The following is a 12,670-nucleotide window of genomic DNA, read 5'->3' on the forward strand; positions in this document are numbered from 1 at the left end:
ACTGAGGGTTCACCGTCACGGCGGCTGTGACCCACGGCCTAAACCGCGGGTGCAGCGGGGCGTTGGCGAAGACGTCGGCCGTGAAGCTGCGGAGCTGGTTCGTCTGCGCTGTCAGCACAAGTCCGTTCTTGCCTGCCAGGCGGCACGCCACCGACCAGTCCATCGTCTTCGACTTGAGATCAAACTTAGTGCCACAGCCGACTTGGAGGTCGTCAACGGCGGTCATGCTCAGCGCCAACTCCACAGTCTTCTGGGTAACCTTGTCGTTGATGCTGAGGCGTCCACCCGCGAGCGGCGTCACCGTCTGGTGGCTGACCTCCACCGATACAGCGTCCGGTGACTTCCCTTTGTGGCTGACGATGGCCTCCACGCGGTGGTTTTGGATATTCTCAGCGCGAATAGTGGCCTTGATAGCGCTGTAATCTTTTGGTGTAACGCTGAGCATTCCGTAGTAGGCGCCGCTTGCGGACAAACTCTCGATATCGACCTTCACGTCACCGCGAGAGTTGCAGTTGGTGGAGATGGCATACGTACCTTTAGAGGCCTTGGAATTGTCCTCGATCCTCCACTCACCGCCGACGTTGAAGCCTTTGGTCAGCAGATCCTTGCTGCTCTTATTGTAATCCTTGTACAAGGATGACATCGTGTGTGTGCGTGTGTTGGAGAGAGGGGGAGAGAGTGGATGGGAGAGAAGGGAGAGAAGGGAGAGAAGGGAAACACTCAGCGTACAATCTCAAGTAATGAAAACGAGGAGGAGGGGGAGGAGGGAGAGGGGAGAGGGGGGGGGGCAACAATACTTTTCGAGACGCAAAACCAAAAAAAAAACATATAAATACACACATATACATATATAAAAAGATGTACACATGTATTGTAATTTGTATTGGGTGAATAGATCGATGATGGATTGAAGGGAAGGGAAGAGGGGAGGGGGGGGGGACGATAGTGATGATAAGAGAGAGGCGGAACGAGGTACTGTGGGCGATGGCCTTGGAGAGCACTCCCCAGCAAATAATCAACAGACACGCGCACCACTAAGAGGTATGGGCATCCATTGCCCTCTCTCTCTACCTCACTATGCAACATTCTCTGATCGTGAAGAAAGTGGGTTGAGCTCCAGAGGCGTCACTACCACCATACTCAGGCCTTCGAGGGGGGAAGGGAGGGAGGGAGGGGGGGAGGCTAAACACGGACTTGAAGGAGGCAAGCGGTGCCCCCAAACAGCATGACAGCGTGTGGCCACAGAAAACCGGAAAGAAAAACTGCAGTACGACCCTCCTTCCCCGACCACCACACCAGATTTACATCGGTTGGCGCATACAGCCCTCTGTATGTAGTCGTTTTTTTCTGTTGTCCAAACGGCGATGATGTGTGTTTTTGTTTTTGTTTGCTTGTCAATCGCCCTCCCCTCCCCTCCCCCCTCACCCCCCTCCCCCCATCTGCAACAGCAGATCGTTGTAACGCAATGAATGGGGGAGAGGGGAGGGGACTAACGGTTGTGCGAGATATCCCGGTTTTGTTTTTTTTTCACGTCAAGAAAAGGGGGGAGGGTGTAGACATGAGAACGGGAGACGGTGTGATGGGTGTGATGGGTGTGTGTGTGTGTGTGTGTGTGTGTGTGTGTGTGATGGGTGGGTGTGCTTGATATTCACCACGAGTCATCACCGATAGAAAAAAAAAGAGGGGGAGGCGGTGGCGTCGTCCCTTTCCGTGAACAAGAGAAATACAGCGATAGAATACAAAGGGGAGAGATGAAGAAGGTGGCAAGATGTACAGAGGGAACACATATGTATGCACACACACACACACATATATATATATATATTATATGGATATATGTGTATGTATATATACACAATGTAACAGGAGGAAGCACATCCCCCTCCCCCTCTCCCTCCCGGTGTGTGTGTGTGTGTGTGTGTGTGCAGATGCCTACATAGAGCGCATGAAACAAAGCCACAAGCGAGCACACAAACAAAAACACGCACAAACACAACTACTCTCCTTCCGTCACACGCCATCACTTCTGTTGCGGGGGCGGGGGAGGGGGGACAGAGAGAGAGAGACAGGGAGGAAAGGGGAGGGCGGGGGTTAGCTTTTCTTTTGTTGTTTTCTTTTGTTGCTACATATTTTATGTGGTGTGTGGGTGTGTGTGTGGGTGTGGGCGTTTTTTTTTTCTGTGAATGTTTTGCAATAATTCGCGTATTTTTTTCTGGTTTCCCTTCGCTGTTTGCTTAACTCCATCATGAAGAAAAAAAATGGAACAACAAAAAAAGGGGGAGGGGGCAGCGTGTCTCAACTTTCTCAGTCTTGTTTTTTTTTTCGGGTGTGTGTGTGTTTGTTTGCTTTTTTCCCTCCCGCAGTCACCCGAGATAGTGCCCTCGCGTCTCCCTTCCTCTTCAATCCTTTCTCCCTCCCCCCCCCTTTTTAGGGGGGCCGCTCTTTTCCAATAGCCTCAACCTTTTTCTTTTTTTTTTTCGCAGGGGGAGACAGTCATGTTGAGCACACAAACTAAAAACAGCAACAGACGCCAGCGACAGTGAAGGGAGAAGGTGTCTGTCTCGGGTGTGTGCGTGAGAGAGAGACACATAGGAGCCCGAAGATATATGTTCCGAACGATCATCGAAGAAATCAAGACACACACACACACACACGGAGACATCCGACCATCCAATCCAGCCGGGGAGGGGAGGGAGGGGGGGGGGGGACAAAAAAAAGAAGACCCACAATAATATAGATATATATATATATAGATAGTTCGAGAACGGAGGGAGAAAAACAAAAAAAAACATCACGACCAGCGCCCATACAAAAATCATTGATAATAAGAGTAATAAGAGTAATAACTAAGTACGTAATAATCTGAGGAGTGAAGAAGGGGAGGGAGAGGGAGGGAGGGAGGGAGGGGGAGGGGGGCGTTGAGTACACACACACACAGACACAGAAATCACATAGGGGAACCGGCCACAGGGAGACCCCGATCGGGGGGGGGGGGGACAAGAGAAGAATGAAAGGATAAAAGAGGGGGAGGCAAAAAGCTGCGGTGGATATGCCCTGAGGAGATATGCGTGTGTCCGCGGCAACACCGCCCCCTCCCACCCACCCCGCCCTCCACTCCAGTGCACGATCTGTCGCCCCCGTCGGTGCTTCAGCCGACGAATGAACCTGCGCCCCTATCATTTTCACATTTGGGGTTACGTACGCTACAAAAAAAAAAAAATACATGGCGCTGTGTGTGTGTGTGTGTGTGTGTGACGACAAGAGTAGTGATGAGAGCAACAGCAAAAATATTTTGTGCTCTCTCTTTTTTTTTTGGCACTACCGCCTTCCTCCCTTTGTATCGCCTTTGTTTCTCAAACGAGACTCCACGGGGAGGCCTCTCGACTCTCCACCCTCCACCCTCCCTTTCTTGTTCCGTGTTGACGGAGCGAAGAAAGCACTAAAAAAGTGGTGTGTGTGTGTGTGTGTGTGGAGGAGGGAGGGGAAGGGGGGGGGGGGGTCAGGCACGTGTGCGCTCCCCGACCACGGGCACACACACACACACACACTTCGGTCAGTCCCTCCTGCCTCCTGCCTCCTGCTTCCCCCCCCCTTTGCTGTGCCATCCACAAAATATGTCACTCTTCACTCACTTCGTTATCTACATGCTGCCTCCGTTTCTTGTCTCACGCTCACTCATCTATGCCTCAAATAAAAAAAAACTACGAGTGGGTCATGAGCACACCAATCTTCATGTTGCGGTCCATCGATACGCACGCGGTCCAGCCGTCCGCAAGCTTCGCGATGTACGCGAGAGCCCAGTTCATGTCGCGGTCCACGCGCGCCTTGATCGTGTTGGCGGGTAAAGCCGGGCACGTAGACTCCAGACCGGCAACGGCCGCGATACCCTTCTCACGACGAGTGCTTCCGCACTCGACCTCGACGGCGGCGCGCACGGTACACTTGTTACCCCGCAGCATGAAGGAAAAGGGGAGGCTGGCGCTCGTGTGGTATGTGCGGCAACGGTTTGTGCGGATGGCCACCTCCCAACCCTTCTGGGCGTAGCGGCATCCAACGTTCCAATTGCACGCCTTTGCGGCAATGTCGTATACGGCGCCGCAGCCGACCTGGCAGTTCGGTGCCACGTCGACACCCATGCCCAACTCCACATTCTCTGGTGTGATCTTCTCGTTGATGCTCGCGCGCTTCGAGAGCGCCACGCATGTCTCGTGGCTGATCTCGTAGCGATACTTGTCCTTGGCACGCTGAAGGGCCACCTCCAGCTTGTGGCCATGGATCGTGTAGTGGGCCGTGGCCTTGATCTCGCGCATGATATCAGGGGTCACTGTGACCTTCACACCGCCGTTGCATGCCGCCACATACTCGATGTCAGCCGAGACCTTGCCAGTGGAGGTGGCCTTGGGGTTGATAAAAAACGTGTCCTTGGGGCCCTTGTACTTGCACTCCATGACCCACGAACCCGCCGCGGGAAAATTTTTGGTGAGGAGGTCCTTGGTGGCCTTGTTGTAGTCCTTGAAGAGAGCGGGGGTGGAGTACACCTTCACGGCCGACGCCTTGGATGTAGACAGCGTAGGCGACATTGTTGCGCTTGGGGTGGGGTGGGGTGGGGTGGGGTGGGGTGGGGTGGGGTGGAGTGGGGTGGGGTGGAGTGGGGTGGGGTGGGGTGGGGTGGCTAGTTTTGAGGAGGAGAGGATCGAAGAAAAACTGACTGAAGCCACGGTGAAAGACGGGGAGAAAGAAGGGAGTGGAGTGGAGTGAGGGGGATGTGCAACACGAAACGCTGAAGACTAACAGCGACACCTGACCAGAACATTTGCACATACGTATATATACATATATATATACTTGTATATTTATATACATGTATATAAATGTGTGCGGGGGGAGAGGGGGGAGAGGGAAGGGGAAAACATATATAATATAATATATATGTATATATATGTTCATGTACATCTCCGATAAAAGAAAGCGGAAGACCCACTGCCCTGAAGAAAAAAAAAACACGGGGCGAGAGAGGGAGAGACACACAAACACACAGTCACATAGAAGGGGGCCTCCGATAATTGTTGCGCTTGCACTCCCGCGCCGCTCGTCCTGCCTGACGACCCCTCAGCTAGCGCCGTCGTCGTCGCCACCAGTGAGCCGCACAGCTCGCATCATCCAGGCCAGGAGGCGATCGTTGTGCATGGCGCTGGCCGCCACACTGGATGACAAGGTCGAAGGGATCGATACTCTCTTGGTGTAATGGGCAGGCGCGCCAACGTGTGATGTTAACGGCGTTGCTGGCGCTGGTGACGATGCTCCCATCGCCGTCTGTGCACAAGGCGCTGGCGGAGACACACGACTCGCCCCAGCGCTGTTATAAAAGGCGCGCTGCTGCGCGCGGCGCCGTGCAAACGTAGATGAAGACGCATACGAATCCGCCTCCCCATTCGAACCCCCGCCAGACCTGCCGTACATTCGGCACGGCACAGCGGCAGTCCCCGCCTCCGCGAAGAATGCCGAGGTTGTTGTATGCCAACGGTGGAGGCTGTCAGTCACATCCGCAAGGCCGTCTTCACACTGAGCAAGGTAGTACGACGGAATAGAAAGGAGTGTGTTCGAAAACAGAGGTGGTGGTGGTGGTGGTGGTGGCGGTGGTGGCTCGCGCAACTCTGACGGCTCGGTGGACGACACCCGCGCGGGTGCCATGATGCTCGCCGCTTGCGAAAAAACGCGAGGATCAAAATCGTCACAGCCTGGAGCGCTTGCTGGGCGGAGTGTCGGCGTCGACGCAGCCGGTGTGGATGTGACTGGCAACGCGCCAATGGTGTCCAGCGCAGCATCAGTGTGGTGCTCAGCATTTACCTGCGGCGGATGTATGACGTTGTGCCCCTTATCTGGTTCTTTCTCTTCGGCTGCAGGCGATGAGGCGGTGTGTTCGCCGTCGATGCAGGCGACCGGCCCCGACAACGAAGGAAACTCTGGTGGAATGCCCTGGGACTGGGCATTGTGCAAGCACACCACGAGATCAGCGGCTGAACCTGCAGAGGAGGACCGCAACAATGGCGGTGATGTGTGCAATGACAATGTTGGGACTGCTGCCGCAGTCTCCACGAGAGCAACCTTCGCTTCACATGTTGGTACCTCTCTATGAGGTTCTCTCATCACGACCGCCATTGCCACCGCTGCTGTGCCCTCTCCCTCTGACGCATCAACATCGAGCGCGGCTCGTGGCGGTGGTGGTGTCTTTGCAGCGACCAAGACACTCCTCTGACTCACTCCTGCGGGGTCACTGGGACCCACCACAGGAGTAGCCGCCTCTCTCTCTCTCACGAACGTATGCACTGTGTCGCTGGCATATACACGGCTGGGCTGATCGACAGCGCGGCCCTCGAAGAGGGACTCCATTGCCACGAGTCGAGCTGCTTTGGCCACCGCAGAACCGCTACCCAGACTGCTGACCTCTACAAAATTTCCTGCACCATCTCCTCCTAACGATCCCGCCATTGGAGTCACTACGACTCCAGCACCGCCGGCCTTCCGCTGCAGGGAGGGCAGCGTCGCCGAGCGCGACGGCGTGAACAGAGCAGTGGCGGTGTCCTCCGCGACGGTCGGCTCTGTCGTCGCCACCCATGTGCCCTTCTCTTCCACGGATGAAGCCTCGCGAACTAGACTTTCCCTGTCCGGGCTTGCAGAAGCAAAGCCAGACGTGGAGCACCGCAGCGGCGATGAGACCTCTCGTAATAGAACGGCGTGGTTCTTCTGCAGTGATGTAGATGGCAAGGGCCTCAGTCGACTCAGAGCCTCCTCCGTGCTCGTCGCAGAAGCCGGCTGCGCATGCAATGCTGCGTCCAGGCGAGGCGCGTCGAAACACACGTTGCAGGCAACACCACCGACACCATCAGCCGCTGATGCGGCAGCGGCTGTCCGGTAAAATGGGAAATTATACTCTGCGTGCACCGATGCATTCGCACTGCACCGAGGCGAGGGTACAGCGCACTCTCCCTGAGCCCTTGGAGACGTGGAGAGCATCTCCATTGTCACCCATCCGCCAGTGTCGCCGTTGACGTTGCTGGCGTCTCGCTCCGGGCTTAGCAAGTAGGATGCCAAGTGGGAACCTGTCGCACCAGAGATCACAGGCGGGGATGGGAAGCTCGTCCTTGACGCCGAGGAGCTACCAAGATTGATAGTGCTGCTCGGCGTCAAGGACGAGCTTCCAGCTTCTGCGGGCGTGGTCGGGATCATGGTGGCCCTGAACAAAGCAGAAGCAGCAGTTGCTGTCGCAGTCGCAGTCGCGGATGTGGCTAAGGTTGTGATTACTCCTGAGTCGGCGCTGGATGTGCCACTGGAGCTGCCTTCGCCCCCAGTACTGGCAGTAGCACCGATCTCGAAAAAGACATCCGAGACGGACGCCAGGGTCGTCGAGGGACCACACGCCAACGGGAACGCCGCCACCTTGGAGGAGGTGTTCCGTTGTGGCTCGAGCGTCGCCATGCACGAATTGAGCGCCAAGGCTGTGACGGTCATTGGCGGTGAGCCTGTCGTCGCAATACAACTCCCTGTGGAGTTCTTGAAGGTGCTAGGCCACATCTGCGTCAGCTGGCGCTGGTGCTGCTGCTGCTGCTGCTGCTGTTCCTGCGCACATGCACCATGAAATGCGTTTGATGAGATGTGCGCGACGCTACCCATGCAGAACGACAAGATATCAGGCTCACCTTCGCTGTCCCTGGCAAACAAGTCGTCCACCGCATCCTCCGCCTCCATCCCTTCACCACCACCACCACCGAGGCCGCTGCACGTGCCCACCTGCGCAGGCGTGCTCGCCGTGTTGGACGACCGCAGAATCGTGGTCAAAGCCTCGCTGCCCTCCTTTCTATCGACAGCGAGTGAAGTTCGATTGAGACACAAGTCCGCGTGCCTCTCTCCCTGCGCCACTAACGTCGGCAGCGTCGGGGAGGAGTCCAGTGAGGGAGTCTCTTCGACTGCGGACGCCTCTGTTGTCAGCTCTGTGACCAAAGCGTCTGCTTCACACACACACTCATTCGTTTCGAAAACACTGTGCACCACTTCTGCCTTTGCCGCCGGAACAGCCACCATCGGGGGAGGAGAACGCAGGCATGATCTGAGCGTGTCAGTCCCTGAGTTGCCACGATCCCCCGGCATCACCTGCACAGACGTCAGCGCGCCGGCCATATTCATCACTTCCCTCTCAGCCCCCTTTCGCATTTGCAACTCATCAGCGCACTCGGACGAGCGCGCCGCGACCGTGTGTGAGGGATACGACGGCGCCCATGGAGACGCCGCATAGAGGGACGAGTGTTGTGTGTTGTCCCCTGGCATTACTGCATCCCGAAAAGGTGTCGGCAGTGCGCTGTCTGCGACAACGTCGCTTCCGCTGCTGCCAGTGTTGCTTCTGTCGTAGAAACGACTCGGGTCGTCGTGGTTGTCCCCCTCCACGATCGTATGGATGCCCTCGTCATCGCACACGTCATGACGGAGAAAACCGGTGATTGGCATATCCAGTTGGGAATGCCCATCATCGCCTCCTCCGCACCACGACTGCTGCTCGCCGCGCAGGGATGCTGGCGACGCTTCTGTGTGAGTAGAAGAGCGCACGCGCGTCCCTGCGACGTTAGCAGCTGCCCCAAGAGCCAAGTCGACATCCTCTGTTGAGACAGAGAGAGTTGTGTACGACAAGGAGAGGCTTGCCGCGGACGCTGGAGGTGGATGCGCAACCACGGAAGGTACATCATTGTCACCTCGCTGCTGCTCTGGCGATGGCAGCGAGGCTGCCGACTCGCAGCCCCTTGGGGACTCCAGAGAGGCGCCCGCTACGTCCCACAGCTCCGCCGCGTCGGCGCCGTCACTCGCGTCCTCATGCGACATCTTGACCGCCCTCACCCGCTCTGCTGCGGCCACGTTCCTGGGCGAAAAGTGAGGCTCCACTACCGCAGCCTTGGCGCCCCCCTCATCGTCTTTCGTATACTCGAATTGGGAGTTGACACCATCGCAGGGGACTGACAACGATGACAACGCTGGTGTTGTCTCGACTAAAAGCTGCGAGGACTGAAGCAGTGGCGGCGCTTGAGGGCCCCCCCTGTGTCTAGGTGAGTCCCTATCCCCTCTTGAGGAGCCCTGCGGGCACTGTAGAAACGGTTTTGCTGTGTTCAAGAATACTGCCTCGCTGGCCTCCTCACCCCCTCGGGCTCCAGTGGCAGCGTGGGCGTGCACCTCAAAAACATGGAGACCCGCATCACAGTCGGCAATAGAAGATGAACAAGAGAGCAATGCGTGTTGCTGCTTCTGCTGCTGCGGCGGCGGCGGCGGCGGCGGCGGCTGTCGTCGCCGGGAGGTACTGCTTGACGTCAGTCTGATACTCATTGTTCCACTGCTTCGGCTGGCAGTGTCACTCACACTAGCACTGAGTGACGGGTGATCGCCGGCGGTGGATGACGGCGTGATCACGGTGATCGTGGTGGTGGTGGTGGTCAACGTAGGGGTTGTTGTGTCGGCAGATACCTCCACCAGTGCGCGCGCTGGCGGTGTCGTACTCCTGTGCATCAAGGGAAAGACATCTAGCGATCCCTCAACACCCCCACCGCCACCCTCAGTGGTGAGCGACACTAGCCCCACCACTGTCACAGCGGCAGCCGAAGCAGCCGTTGCAGTTTCAAGAAGAGGACCGCTGCTGAGAGCCTCGGGCCCCCTCAGCGGAAGCAGGGGTGCACCTGGCACCATCATGGGCAGTGCGCTGGATGGCGTGGACGTGTCGCTACCGCAGCGGATATCACGCGCGGTGGACTCCATGGTCTCATGGATGAGTGCTACCGCACTCGAATCCCTCTCGGCAGGCATGTCGTATGGGGAAACAAAGGCCAGAGGCCGTGTGTCATTCGTCTCTCCCTCAGCCCCCACTGCCACGGCGGCAGGCGCGGCTCGCGGGAGTGCCTCTACACCCATTTTATGAGACTCTTCGTAACGTGTCATCGAAATATCAGAGGTGGTCAGCGACTGCCCATGCGAGAGGCCGACGTCATGGGCCTCGAGACGGCTGGTACTCGCCGCCGAAGCAGCAGCAGCAGCAGCAGCTCGCCCTACGTCGCTGACGTGCGCGTTGGAGTACAAGTGAGACGTCGTGTAAGCAGTCACCACCACCTCCCCCTCCTCCTCTTGGACTTCCATGCACGACGCCTCGACTGAAGGGGTCGACTTGGCAACCAGCGGCGAGGATATCAACATTGAGCTGGGAGAAGAAGCGACATGTGTTGCCGGTGATCTATCCACAGAATGCGTGCACTGCTCCTCAAACACAGATGTGACGACAAGGGCGCTGCCCCTCGCCTCCTCATGCGAGCTGAGCACCGCACTTCCCATCACCGGTTCTTCGACCGACACACCTGAGATATCGCTAGCCACGGCTTCACCAACACCTCTGTGGATCGACGCTGGTGGGAGAGGCGCTACGAGCGGCGGTGGTGGTGGTGGTGGTAGTAGCATCCCCACGGACGCTGGCGACTCACCTCCAGGGAGACATCCACTGCGTTGGGCTGCCGAGGCGGTGGTGTCGTCGTTCCCGTTGGGGTCAGAGTGCCTTGAGCTAAACAAACTGCAGCGAGGTGGCGCGGCAGCCAAAGCTGGGGTGGAGCCACCGCAACAGTGAGTGAGTGGCTCTTGGAGCCCAGGAAAGAAATGGCTCACCGAGGATAGCGGGGGCGAGGTGCACCTGCTAGTAGGTGTAGCGCAGGCTACTGAGGAGAGCGGGTCCGAGTGCTGCGGCTGCTGCTGCGGCTGCTGCTGCAACTGGACGAGAAGAGTTAAGGGCTGCGTGTATAAAGACGAGCCTCTGGCGCTCGTCAGCTGCGTCGTTGGTGTCGTTGACCTCGACAAACAGGAAACGGCGCTTCTCTCAGTATTGGACACGCAGCCACCACCACCACCATCACCACCCCCGCGAGCGCGAGCGCTAGAGCTGCTGCTGCTGCTGTTGTTGTTGTTGCTGCTCCACATGCGGTGCCCGCCACTGCTGCAAATATCATGCCGTCCAGTCGACATTGTCGTGGCGCTACTGGTGCTTCTTCGCGTGATGGGGTGTATGTACAGGGTGCCCGACGTGGACACGTTCGACGCCCTCGACGATGACGAGGACCTTCGTGGTGTGGTGCCCCCCCTCCCACCGCTACAGTGATGATCCGAGCAGAAGCGCTTCGCCCTGAGGGCCTTCGGGTTCGTGGACAAGACTGCGTGCGTTGTCCTCTCCGAGGTAGAGACCATGGCAGAAGAGCCGGAGTTAAATCTTTCGACCCCCTCGCACCGCGCGCCGGCGATGGCCAAGCTGTTAGGGGTGGTGGCCAGGACGCCACTGCGTGCGGATTGAAAAGAGGTGCTCCGGTCGCCACATGCCACGGCGCCGCTGGGCACCAATGCAGTCACGTCAACAGATCGGATCTGGGAATCAGGGCGGCAGTCCGAAGGCCGGTTCTCTCCGCCTTCGTTAGTCGGTGGTTGCACCACCAGCGCGGCCTCGGTGGGCGTCGGCGATGCCTGCTCGTGACGCGCGAGAGTCGGGTTTTCTTCTGCCTTTGCGTCCTGCTGCACCTCTGGGCAGTGAAGATGAGGTGTACAATTGATTACAGAAGCTAGTGGCGAAGCCTTCGGAGCACCCCTAGATGCCCTCCTCCTCCTAACCGTTGCGACCTCCTCACTTTGCGCAGAGGCAGCGACGCCGCTTGGTTCCTGTGAGCCGAGTGGTGCCGTCGAAGCAGTTACGACAGTGCGGAACGGAGACGATTGTGCCGCTGCAAACGCCGGTGCAGCCGTTGTCGCGGCCTCTTCACAGGAGTAGCCCGGCACATGATCATCTACCCACCCCAGGCCCTCTGCTACGCCCATCTGCACGCACTGCTCGACAGAGACGCCGCACACCGACTTGGCGACGCCGCTGATGCCAACCCACAGAGATTTGAGGTGCTGCTCGGTTAGTCGGGTCAGTCGCTGATGTCGGTACCCATTCAGCGACGATGTGTAAAGGCCCTCAACATTGAACGTGGGCCGTGGCCATTGGCCGCCGTGGCCGTCACCGTCGGAGTCAGTACACTGTCGGTGTACTCCCCCCAGTGGTCCCCGCAGCTCTGGAGAGCCCCTCCCGGCCCCCGCACAACCTCGTAGTGCGTCGTGTCCACAATCAAAGCCCTCACCGCTAACACGGCCTCGGTGAGACTCGGTAACGGCATCCGTCTCCCTCACCCTCAGCCCCCTCTGCGGCGCAGAAAACCTCAGCGGGCTCACCGCTGTCGTGTGGTCCCCGACGCCAGCAGGACCGTCACGACTGCCAAGCAGTCCGTCCATCTCGCCTGCACGGTTCCCGCACGCGTCAACGCCTGCCTCTCCGCCTGCTCCCGAGTGCCGTGCGACCTCGGTGTCTGTGATAGTGGCAGCGGCGGCGCCGGCTGTGAAAGAGACGCTGTTGGTGGCCTCTACCGACTCCCTGTTGCCCGCGATGCCGCCCTTGATGTTCTGTGCGGGGTTGGCCCCCGCAGAGACTAACGATTTTTTAGGGAGAAGCGCTCTCAGCTCGTCTAGGTAACTGCGCACGCATTGTGCATCGATGAGTGCGACCCGCACTTGTGAGAGTAGAAGCGGCTCACGCTGACTTCGTGGCGTACGGAGAGGGCGGCCTGTCATTGCCAAC

General features: G+C 58.1%; 2 protein-coding genes across 2 annotated transcripts in view; both read right to left on the reverse strand.

Annotated features, from left to right (window-relative positions):
• Positions 1-643, reverse strand: part of JKF63_07585 (uncharacterized protein) — a gene marked incomplete at both ends in the record, with an annotated part of 834 nt that extends 191 nt beyond the window's left edge. The window contains one exon of the mRNA XM_067903521.1: positions 1-643. This exon is cut by the window's left edge and continues 191 nt beyond it. Within this exon, the coding sequence (XP_067759953.1) occupies positions 1-643 (643 nt within the window).
• Positions 644-3,701: 3,058 nt separating this feature from the next.
• JKF63_07586 (uncharacterized protein) lies at positions 3,702-4,580 on the reverse strand (the record flags this gene model as incomplete). The annotated part of the gene is made up of 1 exon (XM_067903522.1): positions 3,702-4,580. One exon carries the CDS (start codon positions 4,578-4,580, stop codon positions 3,702-3,704), a length of 879 nt encoding a protein of 292 aa, XP_067759954.1.
• Between the last annotated feature and the right edge of the window lie 8,090 nt (positions 4,581-12,670).

Source organism: Porcisia hertigi, chromosome 2, assembly GCF_017918235.1.
Source record: "Porcisia hertigi strain C119 chromosome 2, whole genome shotgun sequence".
Classification (NCBI taxonomy): domain Eukaryota; phylum Euglenozoa; class Kinetoplastea; order Trypanosomatida; family Trypanosomatidae; genus Porcisia; species Porcisia hertigi.